The sequence below is a fragment of the Poecilia latipinna genome, unplaced genomic scaffold (genome assembly GCF_001443285.1).
Source record: "Poecilia latipinna isolate Pla-1442-1.1 unplaced genomic scaffold, P_latipinna-1.0 Scaffold3021, whole genome shotgun sequence".
In the NCBI taxonomy this organism is placed as follows: Eukaryota; Metazoa; Chordata; class Actinopteri; order Cyprinodontiformes; family Poeciliidae; genus Poecilia; species Poecilia latipinna.
Genome location: NW_015115637.1, coordinates 50,597 through 63,126, shown reverse-complemented (window position 1 = coordinate 63,126; position 12,530 = coordinate 50,597). Strand labels below are relative to the sequence as shown.

Here is a 12,530-nt window from a genome sequence, read left to right as displayed (position 1 = left end):
CAGTTGCTGCACGCTGCAGGTCAGCTGCCTGAACGAAACATTCTCCAAGAAATTTTTGAACCGCTTTGAAACATTTCTGGCAATATGGCTGAAAAACATATCACAATACAATATATTTATATCGGTTAATATGGATAATTACTGATTTGTTTATTTTGTTTTAAATATCTGAAATACCACCAAACTTTTAACCTTTAGCCACAGTTACCACTCCACGGCGTTCTTTTTATTTTTAAGTAGTTATGAGGCATGGTAGTGAAACTTTTAAATTGCTGATGCAAGTTGTTGTTGCTAGGTAACCAGAGTGAGTCAGTTGATGCCTCTAGCCTTCCCGATAAAGCCATTCCTCTGCCTGAATCCCCCAGAATGCTGTGCGGTTCTAGATCGGAGTTCAGTGAAATTTCTGAAAACTACCGGATGTATTATCTATCAAAACTGATCACGTGTCTATTGTGATATATATTGTTATTGATTTACTGTCCTATGCCCACCTAAACACAGACAGTGGGGAAATTAAAGAAGCGCCTCTCTATAGATTAAGCTAACGCTATTTTATATCTGCAGGTGATAACATATAAGCATAGAGTCTGATAATGCAGCCGATTGTTGCTTTTTCAATAGTCGCAAAACTAAGTAGCCCCAAAAGGTTGAAGCACTCACACACCATCCTGTAACATGTGGGCTATTCTCACTGGTTTTCTGAGTAATAAAAGTATAGAAAGAAAAGGAAGGGACTCACATTCTCCACATTGATGTTCGCTTTTGCACTCGTTTCCATGAACTTGATTCCGTACTCCAGTGCCAGCTGAACAGGTTCAGAGGAAAAAAAGTCAGAAACGATGCAAGGGAAAAAAAAAAAAAGACACCATGACATCCCAGCTATTCTTACTTTCTCTCCTCTGTCTTTGGACACTTGTCGCTTGTCATTGACATCACATTTATTCCCCAGGACCATCCTCTCTACGTCTGAAGAGGCATGCTGCAGGAAAAACAAAATATGGTGAGGTAAATAGGTGCTTACAGTTGTGAAATGTTTCACTACTATAATCTTTGCAGAATATTGGCACCAAGAATCCAAGTGTTTACCTCTTCTATATTCCTTATCCAGTTCTTGATGTTGTCAAAGGACTTCTCGTTGGTAATGTCATACACTAACATGATGCCCTGGAGAAGTCAGAAAAAAAACATTTAGGAAAAAAAAAAAAAAAAAAAAAAGTAAAAACTGATTCCATTTCCTATTTATCTGTTTGCTAGATCCAGTATAATTTCCTGTAATGTTTATCTGACTCATCAAATTAAGACACAGGCATGCAGCTAAGCCTGAACTAAACAAGAGACGAACAAAACACTCCTCATTTTGAGGTGTGTAAAGCGTAAACAAGAACAACATGAGGCGTGTTTCTGAAAAGGTAAAGGATTAACCGCTAGTAGCTAAATGAATGTCGCTGCACCTGTTCAGTTTCAACGCATCATGAGTAAAGATGACAACGCATCTTACCATGGCTCCTCTGTAGTAGGCTGTTGTGATGGTCCTGAACCTCTCTTGTCCCGCTGTGTCCCTACACGCATGAAAAAAAAATAAAAATTCGGGAAAGTTTCCTTTTTTACTGCTGCGGCTTACAAAATTAGATTGCATTAGACGGTTCTCACTGTCATTTGTTTATACACTTGTTAGAGCTGCTGCTGTAAGTAGCCACTTTGTCAATAAAACATAAATAAATAAGCTTATGGTGATAATATGTACTAGGAACTACCTAGAACTAGTATTAAATATTCAGCATTTGTCCATCTCACCATATCTGTAGTTTGATCTTCTTTCCATCTAATTCTATTGTTCTGATTTTGAAGTCAATACCTAAAGAAAAAAGACAAAGAAAATCAAACAAAACCTGAGTGTCTTCATGAAGCAACAAAACTGTGTATGTTGTTTAGGAAATAACCCAAGATTAGAGTACTGAAGTATCATTTTTGGAACATCACACTTTAAAAACAACGTTTAGTTACTGCATTTTAAACGTCCATCCATCAATCAGCTACATCCACTCATCCATGTGGGGACTGATGCCGCTTAAAAAAAGGTTAAGTTCTAATAATTTTGAAATTTTGAATGCGTTTCTTTGTTACGAAGGTTTTATGTCGACTTGCCCAACCTCCTTTATTAAACATAGGGCTTTTAATTGTACTGGCATGGCAAAAAAGCCACCAATAGATCTAACTATGAGGTGCCACAGTCATATCTGTAGTTGGCATACTTTGTCCAACACATGGACACCAATGAGTGACGATATTAAATATCATGACATCTTGCAACTGGATTCAGAAGTGTCTTTTACATTAGAAAGGTAATATATGCCTTTTATGTCAATCACAATATGTACTATTTATGGTGTAATTGTTTATTAGTTAGGGATATATTGTATATACATTTGTATTTTATTATAATTCCTTTATTTTATATAGAATTTAAAACTAATGCTGATTAAAATAATAAAAAAATAATCACTGATCAGAAAAAGCCTGATCAGTGCATCACTATATTTTCTTTTCTTTTTGGGTGGAATACCCAAAGAGTTTATTCAAGTAAAATAACACTACAACAAATTTTGATTCAAATAAATGTAATTATTGTCCTATAGAGGCAACTCTATTCGTTTGTTTGCACAAACTGCGTGGCTAACCCGGATTACAAATAGAAACCGGTCGTTGTGGTTAATTACGGTACATTTTACAAGTTGCGCTAATGCTTATTGGTGTGATAATAATCGTTCGTTAAAACACAGTAAAATAAGCCAAACCGAATGGCCTTCATGGGTGATCTTTGGATAAATATTCGTGATGGTCAGATTAATGGAGACTTTTTTTATTGCGTTGTCAACAACAGATCGAAGTACAGGCCAGCTGGTCAGAAGGGAAATGACACTGCCAACTAACTTGCTTTAGCCTTTTAGCACGTTACCTCAGCTGTCAACGTCTGTGTAGCCTATAAAATAACTACAACGGGCTCAAAATGTACACAAATCAGTGATATCCGTGCTTACAAAGCATTCAAGTCAGGTTAAAAATCAGTGAAGGTCTCCTAAAGACCCCTCTCTCAAGCCGGTTGGGCATTTCCTGAATCGCTGAATGCTAGCAAGAAAAGTTAGCACCAACTTAGCATGACGGGATGGGCAGCTCCGGTGCCGCTTTTCAGTCAGCTGAGGCGTTAATGATGTGAGCTCCACTCACCTATAGTTGAGATAAACGTTGAGTTGAAGGCATCTTCTGAAAATCTGAAAAGCACACAGGTTTTCCCGACTCCCGAATCACCGATTAAAAGTAGTTTAAACAAGTAATCGTAAGTCTTCGCCATGTTATTAGCTAGCTTACTACTGCGGATATCCCGCCCGTTGTGCAGACGGAGAGGTCGCTGCTGCTGCGGGGCGTCCTGTTGGTCAAATCAACTGTCACTCTGCGATGTCGTCGTGGCTCAGGAAGCCTGCTGCCGCCCGGTGGGTGTGCTCGTTTTGGAGACTGTTGCCAACCGGATTTAACTACAGTAAATTTGATATGTTTAACTAAGAACTCGTTCTCCTCAGAAGGATGTGAAAAATGGCGTTGACTGATGTTGCGACGGAAATGAGACAATTCAACACGATCAGTGACAATAAGTCAGAGGCAGCAGGCTAAATTTAGTTTCTCTTTCAAAGAGAAAGGAAGCAACGACTTCACTGGTGATAATACAAATACCAAACATTCAAGGCTTTCTGAAGAAAAGTATTTAAAAGAACTGGAGAAATTACTAGACATGTTAGTAAAACTAGTTATTTGACCTTCAAGAAGTGTAATGAAACAAGTCATCGCATTTTAGTACACAATCTAAATATTTATGCTTATTTGTTAATATTTGTTAATAATATTTTTTTCCAAGTGCAGAAAGATTTTACAATAGCAGAAATTAAATAAAAACAAGAATTGAACAAGCTTGAATTTATTGTGTGTATTTTTATTCCAAAGCATAAAAAATATCAAGACTATGCATTTCCATTAGTCTGTAATTGGCAGTGAAGGTTTTAAAAGTAGCTTGAGCAGACTATCAGCACCTGTTAGGGAATATGATCAACTACAGCTGATTCCATTATGATAATTTATATTTGGTGATGAGCTCCAAATAATATATTATCGTATTTTCTGGCTTGGGAATCTAAAATGTTTAAAAAAAAATCTTCCAGTTAGGAAAAAATATACATTATGATAAAATTTTATTTAAAAAGATAACCTTAAATCTAAATGTGCTTGCATGGTGTTTTAATAATATCTGGCTCAGTTATGTATTTGAGAATGCATTCATAATTTTCACTTTTTATGGATTCAAGAAAATCAACAATAATTTCAAACTTGTTAATCTAGTTCTTGTTTTTAAAAGTCGCTGAAGTTAAATGTTGACACTTTTTTAATCCCAGAACTTAGAATGAATTTAATAAATCATAAAAATTAGACACCCACAACGTGACAATATTTCTGTCCAGGAGAAGTGTTTGCAGGCTGTCCATTTTTCTTCTACCTCATCTGAGATAAATGGGACCTGGAGACAACCCCAGGTATCCTTCTCTCTAACATGAATGGCTCTAAATTGACTTTTCATGTGTCTATTCATCTCACTCCCCATTCTACCATCATCCTAGAACAAGACAAAACAAATAACAGAACAAATAATATTTAAACCCCCTTGCCTGAGGCAAAGACAGACCCCTGACTCAATGGCAGCATTTTTTTCTGGTTGAAAAACATGAACTTTTCATTGGGCGCAGTGCATACTGAAGGTCATCACTTGAAGATGCCACCAGAACCACAACTTCTGTAAAAGTCTAATGTAGGCATTAAAATTAGACATCTCTTCACAACGTTACCTTGACAACCTGCCCATAAACACCACAGTCAACATCAGAGACAAGTAGCAGCATTGATGGAGACCATAAAAAGCTAAAAAAAAAAAAAAAAGAGGCTATTGCTTTTGTTATACAAGGACTATAGACTTCAAAACTCTCCCTCATAGCTCAGACTCCTGTACCCCCAAATACACAAATGGGTCTGTGTAAGGTCCCCAACACACATATGGACTGGGCAATTATGACAGTATTCTCCTATGCAGTGTTCTTTTGGCATCTCCATTTATTGTTTTGATTTTAACCAACCCAGATTATAGTTCATCCATAGCCCCTCCCCTGCACAGACAGATCTGCCTCTGCTCAGCCTCCTTCAGCACCAAACCTCAGAGTTGTGAAGGAGCAGGTGAATCACAGAGCAGATTACTCTCACTTCAACTCTTCTCTTCTGTATTGGACAAAACATCTGGGCTGATTTCAATAATCATGTCTGTAAGTAAATATGTATCCAGTTTTATCTGTTTTCTTACTAGTTTTAATATGTTTTACAGTTTAGTTTTCACTGATGGAATATCGCTGCATAAATATTAATATATATGAACATATTTTGATGACAGGCAGATGTAAAGTGACAGTATAAGTTAAAGATTTTTGCTTGTATTGTATTAGGCTATTTTTCAAAGATATGCAGTCATATCATATGTGTCGTTCCTATGCCTGCTACAAAAGGTTTAGAAACTTGTCTGGACATGTTTCTTTGCTTCAACTAGCAATTCATTCATCAGACTGTAGAGGGCAGTAAACTTCAAATATCTTGGGATCCTGTTCAGTTGCCACAAATCTCACCTCAGGATGTTAAATCAGTTGTAAAGACCATCATTTGGGAATGCTCTGCTGAACTTTTCAGCTGGCAAAGGACTTGTTGTACCCCAGTCTTGCAGACGAGAGGAGGAAACACAAGAAGAAGAGGCTGGTGCAGAACCCCAACTCCTACTTCATGGATGTCAAATGCATAGGTAACCACCTCCCCAAAGCCCACTGTCTGTCACACAACAAATCTCACAGATTAGTAATATTCTTCTTCAACGTTATTAGGCTGCTACAGGATCTCCACCATCTTCAGCCATGCCCACACAGTGGTGGCCTGCCCCGGCTGCTCTGTGATCCTCTGCAGGCCACGAGGAGGGAAATGCAGACTGACAGCAGGTGGGTGCAGTGTGCCACAAACTGGTCCTTACAATAAGGCACATCAGTTCAGTTTTTTTAAATCTCTGGGGGTTAACATTATTTTGTTCTCCATTTAGGTTGTGCCTTCAGGAAGAAATGTTCCTGAGATGCAATTTGCCAGGACATCCACTAGGAGGCAGCAGAAGGGACCATGAAAAGAGCTGAGCCACTCCGTGTGGCTTAATAGAGACATCACCTCTATACTATCTGCAACTTGTAATTTCGGGGTAATTTGACCCTCTTGTGGGTTTTAATGACGACGCGAACAGAGGACCACGCTTGTACACTCCATTATGCTCAGTGAAAAATGTGTGAAGGCAATTATAGCATAGAAAACCTCAAAATGCAAAAGGAGTCAAATGAATCAGAACTTCTGTAAAACATTTATTGAGGGCTGAACATGGAGGGGGTGGTAAATGAAACAAAAAGAAAAGGGCCTCAAATCAATTTTTTAGGCCCCCTCCTAGGCCTTGACATAAGCTGAGACCATCACAAAAAAAAAATAATAATAAAATAAAATAAAATAAAATAAAACATTTAAAGATTTAATTGTCTGTGTCATGTGTTCTTTGGTCTTTGCATTTCCCTTGGAAAATAAAGAAGTGGCATAAAAGCAAACAAAAAAAATATTCAGAGTATTATAACTTGTCACATACCTAACATTCTCCTACTATATACAATAGTTATCAATGGTTGATGAGACGTGACTGAGCTCCTGATTTGGGGTAAAGCTCGCTCAAGTGTTCTGATACGGTAGGAAAGGTAGTGCAGCCTTGCTCCGGCTCTCATGATACCCAAATTATAAAGAGGTTTGGCGCACTGTAGATATCCAAAATGTCCTCAAGTTGGTCAGAGCTGCTCTGAAGTTCAGGACTCTGATTAATTGTAAATAAGATTAAAGTGAAGGAGCAGCTTGTGCCTTAATAGTGTGTTTATTACTGAAAACCTTTCCATCAGCCAGGCGACCACGCAGATTAAAACCCAAGCAGATTTAGGAGGATGCGGATCAGACAGGCACAGATTAGTAAAATGTCTTAAATTGCATCCTTCTAAAAACAAACATGTCAGCAACAATCTGCCTGAGCAATTCAACCTGTAGGACTTCCATCAAAAACCCATTTTCTCTGGGTGAATTTATCACAACTCTTTCTAAATAAGTGGTCAAAAATCTTTTTCTAAAGAAATTCCTGCAAATTCAAGTGGGAATAAAAATTAAGCAATGAGAAAGAGGAGGGAAAAAACAACAACAACAAAAAAAAAAACATAACACCAAGGGACAAGCATTAAGTTAATCCTCCCCATTTTATGTGGGGAGAGACGATTTTACAGCTCGAAATGTGGAATGGAGTCGAACGTTTTAATGGAATGTTAATGACGATCTCATCCTCTCCATCTTCTCCTCTCCAGGCGTTTATAAGCTGTTCAGCTCCTGCAGGGTCTGGTCCAGGACTTGGTGCATGCCCAGGTTCTCCTCTTTGGCATGTGATAATTTCTCTGGAAAGAGAACAAAAGTGACACGTTGAGCTCCTAAAAAGCAGATAATGATGCAGCCCAGTCTGCACAGAGCACCGTTTTCCTGGACTGATGTTTTGAATAGGTACTCGGGTTAAGCTGAGTCACATGCAAAAATTTAACCACAACACGGTGCCTGTCATGCATAAAGTGGCTGCTTGACTGTTAGAATATATTATGGCTGTATTAGAGGACTGCAGCGGTGTTTTACTTAAACCAAGCGTCCTAAAGGTCTACAGGGGGCTGCGATTTGTACTAACTCAAACTAAAATTGCAGTAAATATAACAGAAAGCCTCACCTTGTATACATGACTATCATATGTGCTAAATACAACAGAAACCAAATGCCTTGTTATAATAAAATCAGAAAAACTTTTGAACGAGTGTGTTCCAAAAGTATCCACACCACTTAAATGCCGTCATATTTTCGGGTTACAGGTTTCAAATTAGTAAAGTAGGGCATAATTGTGAAGGCCTTGCAGAGTGTTTTTGATTGACACATTCAAATACATAAAAATGGTTTCCACTGCAGCTCTGACTGAATGCTTAGCGTCGTTTGTTGTGCTGGATTATGAGCCTGGCCCCAGTCTTCAGCGTTTCACAGCCTCCAACTTGAAGGATTGTTTTGCACAGTTAGTCCATATTTCCACAAACTCTGACCAGCTTTCCAGTTCCCATCTAGAAAAGCAGCATAATGCTGCCACCGTCGGGGTGTTGTGATCAAGGCAACGTGTGGCGTTAGCTTTCCACCAAACAAGTGTTTTTCTTATGCAAGTATCTTCCCACACATGACTGCAAACGTTAGCTTGTATTCCAATAACACTTTTCTCTCAACACTCATCCAAATTTAGGTAATGCGAGGATATATTCTCCCCACCCAAGCTGGTGATTTCTGCAGATTCAAAGGTACCAGGCTGTCTGATTAATGCTCTTCTTGCCCTGCCAGGCAGTTTGTAGTTGCGCTACATCTGTTTTTGGATGATGGATTGAGATATTTTTTTTAATAACCTAATCTGCTTCAAACTTCTCCATAATTCTCTACCTGGGCTATTGGCTGTTTCTTCAATTAGGCTTGTCCTTATCTGATATTGATATCAACCAAAAAAATAAAAAAATAAAACAGTATTGGTTCATATCAGCCTGCGTCCAATATCTCCGATATGTGCACGCCGATAGAAGCACTCTGGTGCAGCATTTCTACATGAAGACCCACTGGCTAATAAAAAATGGGTCAGTTGTTCTCATGGCTGTCGTTGACTATTTGTCTCTGTTTGAGTAATAGCACTTGATCAAGTGTGGATGTACGGTCCATGCTGATATCACATCGAGTCAATATCGGTATCGACCTATACTAAAAGCTGTAATATCGGTACTCGAAGAGAAAAAGTTGAATCAGGACCGCCCCACCCCCTCCCATTCGTCTTCGTGATGCTTTTTGTTCACCAGTGTTTCTGAGAAACCCTGAGACCTTCACAGAACAGCTGTGTTGATACCGAGATTAAAAGACACACAAGTGGACTCTTTTTATGAATTAAAGGGATGAATGCAAAATGGGCACCATATTTTTCATTAAAAAATTTTTTTCAAATTTTTTCGTATGATTTTGTTTCCACTTCACAATTACGCACTACTTTGGATCGGTCCTTTCACTGAAATCCCAATGAAAAATGTTTGAGGTTTTACTGACAAAAGAAAAAAAAGGGGGGGAGGGAAGTTTATTTTACAGTCGTAACAAAGAACAGAGACAAATGCTGCAAAGTAGGAAATAAAGAGACTTTAATGAAACAGTTGAGCAAAGCAAGATGAGCAAAAGGCACATATGATATGCAGGGAAAAAGCTACACAGAGTGCGACAGAGGAGAGTCGGAGCGAGCAGAAGACGCCTAAAGAGACGTCATGTCATTGAGGGCATGGTCCAGCTCCTCGCTAATGGCCTTGTACTTCAGCTTCTGAGCATACAGCTCGTCTGGAGGTCACAGAGGTCCACAGCCGAGTACAGACAGGTGGCAAGGACAGTAGAAACACAGACAAGCCAAAAGCAGCATGAGAGACAGGAGGAGGCAGGAAGGAGCAGAGAAAATATGGAGAAGACAAGAAGAAAAAAAAATTAGGTCAGGTTTTTACAAAAGAGGTAGAATGATTGGATTAAAAGAATGATGCATGCCTAATTAGGCTAGCAGCCCTCTTTGCCGGGTGAGCTGCGAGCGTTCGAGCTTGCTCTGAGTGTCTCATAAAGCTGCTCCAATAACGCTATAAAGTGAGCTCCCTATGGTTCATCAACTAAATAATGCTGACCTACAAAACATGAAAGCACATACTGTCCTCTTTGCAGCCTCGGAAAAGAGGATCTCTGCAGATTTTGTGGCCAGTTTTTATAGCTTTTGGACATATCATTTTTTTTTTCTTTTCCCCCTCAAAAGGATGTTTCCACTCCGTCAAGATTTCTACCAAAACTGTAGCTGCTTGTATTCAAAATGCATTAACTTGAGCAGCGAACACCAGAATCCGTCTACACGTTACGCAGACTGGTAATGCTTGCATACCTTCCAGGTCGTCGATGGACTTTTCCAGTTTGGCCACTGTTCTCTCTGCAAACTCTGCTCGGGTTTCAGCCTGGATGGAGTTCACACACACACACAAAGTCAGCGAGCCTTGACAAAGTAATCCAGCATGCACCACTGGAAAAGTTTTACACATTCTTTTCTGGGTGTTCTGCAGTTAGAAAATGTCTCCCTTACATAACTCAGCCATAAAAAAGGAACTCATAAACTGCCACAAAAATAAACACGCGTGTATTGTTTTAGTCTTAAGGGATGCGAAGAGGTGAGGAAATATGAGATGACAGTATAATCAGAGAGGAACATCTGGATCTCACCTCCTTCAGTTTGTCAGTCAGAACTTTGATCTCCTCCTCATACTTGTCCTCTTTTTCTGAGTACTGTCAAGGCAGAAAAACAGAAAACTCAGTGGCAGAAATCTAAACATGTCTCCACTTGCTTTCACCTGCAGATTAACTGAGTGTGAACTTTAATTCCTCCTTCTTCAGCTCACTAGACAGGAGAAAGGTTAAGTTCCTTGGAGGCAAATACGTTGGTATGTTCTGGGAACAAACGACTGTGCCGTCAACCATGACGGGCCCCGACTGCGTAAAAGCATAACATATACTGCAACGCAAAGGGGAAGTAGGCCTGCGGTTAACCTGGCATGCTGTCGTACTGCATGCCTGACCTTGGGAGGAAAGTGAAGACAAAAGGGCAGCTGGCATTCGCAGAAACGCCCTGCAGTGTCTTTACCTACAATCTTTGTCTCGTTACAATCACACACATCAATGCGATTCATTAGGATTTCATGCGATAGGCATGATTTTGAACTGTGGATGTTGTTGATCAGCTCTGCGCATCAGCAGGCTGACATTTCTGCTTGTTCATTACGAAATAATCCAAGCACAGTCATTTCAATCCAGCTTTACACTCTAAATTGACTCCTCACAGCATTATGCTGACACTATTTTGCTTCATTTTTAGACCATCAAGTTTTATTTCTGGTTTCATCCAACCAGAGCTGCTTTCCTCTTTGTTCCGTCTATGACTTTCACTTCTTGTAGCTTTTCTTTTTTTTTCCCCCCCAACACTGACTTTTGCCTCATGTCTCTTAAATAAAGCCCAGATTTGAAGATTGCACAACTATTTATCGTGATGTCTACAGATTCTCCCACCTGAGCTCTGAATCTCTGGAGCTCCTCCAGAGTGACAAACGATCGACTAGCCGCTTCTTTGACTGAAGCCATTTTTTCCTCTTCCTTGTCAGCTTGGATATCTGACTAGTTTAGAAAGCTGTGCCTTGGTTTATCCATTTTAAGATGAGCAGACCTAACTGCTGCCTTTCCTTGGTCGTCACGATGCTGTTTGTTCTCTAATGTTCAAATAAATCTGAGGCTTTCACAGATTAGCTGCATGCATAAAAACATCAAATGAAACATGGGTGGATTCTATTTATGCAGTTGGATGGTTTAGATTTCATTTATGGGTATTTGTGGAAAGATTACAGAATGCAATTTTATTAAACAATTAAAATTGTAACCAATTAAGCATCAGAATAATTGATAAGACAACAGATTACTGAAATAATTATTAGTTGCAGCCCTATTTGCCAATAAACCCTAAACCTCAAAGGAGATTATTCACTTTAATCTACTTTCTGTTTGTTATTACATAAAACTCCTTTAAATCACAGTGATGCTCAATGCAGTGGGAATACATTTACAAGTCCCTCCATCTAGGCACTGACAGCACAAAGAAAAATGTCTTGGTGTCTAACTGTATATAAATTACGACTTTTATGGGTTTTCTCTCCACAGGAAACAGAAAAACACATGGTTGTACAAAAAGGAGGACATAGTTATACTAAGCAACTACAGAACTGGTATTAAGCAACACGTTAGTGATGTAATGCAGTTTGTCTGAATTACCATCTACTGAGCCAAGTGTGGCCAAAATGACAGGATCCATGTTCTCAGAGTCGGACCATTTGTTTACTATAATGATTCTTTTATGTATTCAGGCTTTCTAAACTGATACTTTGTGCTGCGATGTTTCACGCCAGCTCTGTCGGATTCCAGATAAAACTCGTTTTTCAATCCGTTGCAAGCTAAAATTGGTTGTGTGAATTTTTAGTTTGCATGTAAAACTTTAGCGTGCAAAAGTGAAGACTCGTCACTTGAACATGTGTGTCTGGTGTTTTCATTGTCGACTCTCACCTTCTCCGCTTGGGCTTCTAAGGATTTCAGGTTGTTGGTCACATTTTTCAACTCCTCCTCCAGATCACCGGCTTTACTGAACAAAAACAATAAATAAATAAATAAATAAAGCAGAAGCACACTTAGCTATAATAGACAACTAAAACATCAACATTAAGACATTCGGTAACGCT

General features: G+C 39.1%; 3 protein-coding genes across 6 annotated transcripts in view; 1 reads left to right on the top strand and 2 right to left on the bottom strand.

Moving 5' to 3' along the window:
- Positions 1-673: 673 nt before the first annotated feature.
- On the bottom strand, positions 674-3,706 carry LOC106939898 (ras-related protein Rab-8A-like). Its single transcript, XM_015022470.1, has 6 exons — positions 3,226-3,706; positions 1,795-1,855; positions 1,499-1,559; positions 1,087-1,164; positions 890-979; positions 674-805 (listed from the first exon to the last, which is right to left on the bottom strand). Exons 1-6 carry the CDS (start codon positions 3,347-3,349, stop codon positions 689-691), a joined length of 531 nt encoding a protein of 176 aa, XP_014877956.1. The 5' UTR covers positions 3,350-3,706; the 3' UTR covers positions 674-688.
- Positions 3,707-5,219: 1,513 nt separating this feature from the next.
- Positions 5,220-7,330, top strand: LOC106939900 (40S ribosomal protein S27-like). The gene is made up of 4 exons (XM_015022476.1): positions 5,220-5,354; positions 5,770-5,878; positions 5,958-6,068; positions 6,167-7,330. Exons 1-4 carry the CDS (start codon positions 5,349-5,351, stop codon positions 6,193-6,195), a joined length of 255 nt encoding a protein of 84 aa, XP_014877962.1. The 5' UTR covers positions 5,220-5,348; the 3' UTR covers positions 6,196-7,330.
- Positions 6,461-12,530, bottom strand: part of LOC106939899 (tropomyosin alpha-1 chain) — a 28,613-nt gene continuing 22,543 nt past the window's right edge. For 2 of the 4 annotated variants that reach the window (XM_015022471.1, XM_015022474.1), the window contains 4 exons: positions 12,358-12,433; positions 10,477-10,539; positions 10,145-10,214; positions 6,461-7,583 (listed from right to left, as the gene is read on the bottom strand). In XM_015022471.1, the coding sequence (XP_014877957.1) occupies positions 7,501-7,583; positions 10,145-10,214; positions 10,477-10,539; positions 12,358-12,433 (292 nt within the window). In that variant the 3' untranslated portion in view covers positions 6,461-7,500. Of the gene's footprint in view, positions 7,584-9,353; positions 9,568-10,144; positions 10,215-10,476; positions 10,540-12,357; positions 12,434-12,530 lie in introns of those variants that run through there. The other 2 variants (XM_015022472.1, XM_015022475.1) reach the window with 1 other exon arrangement.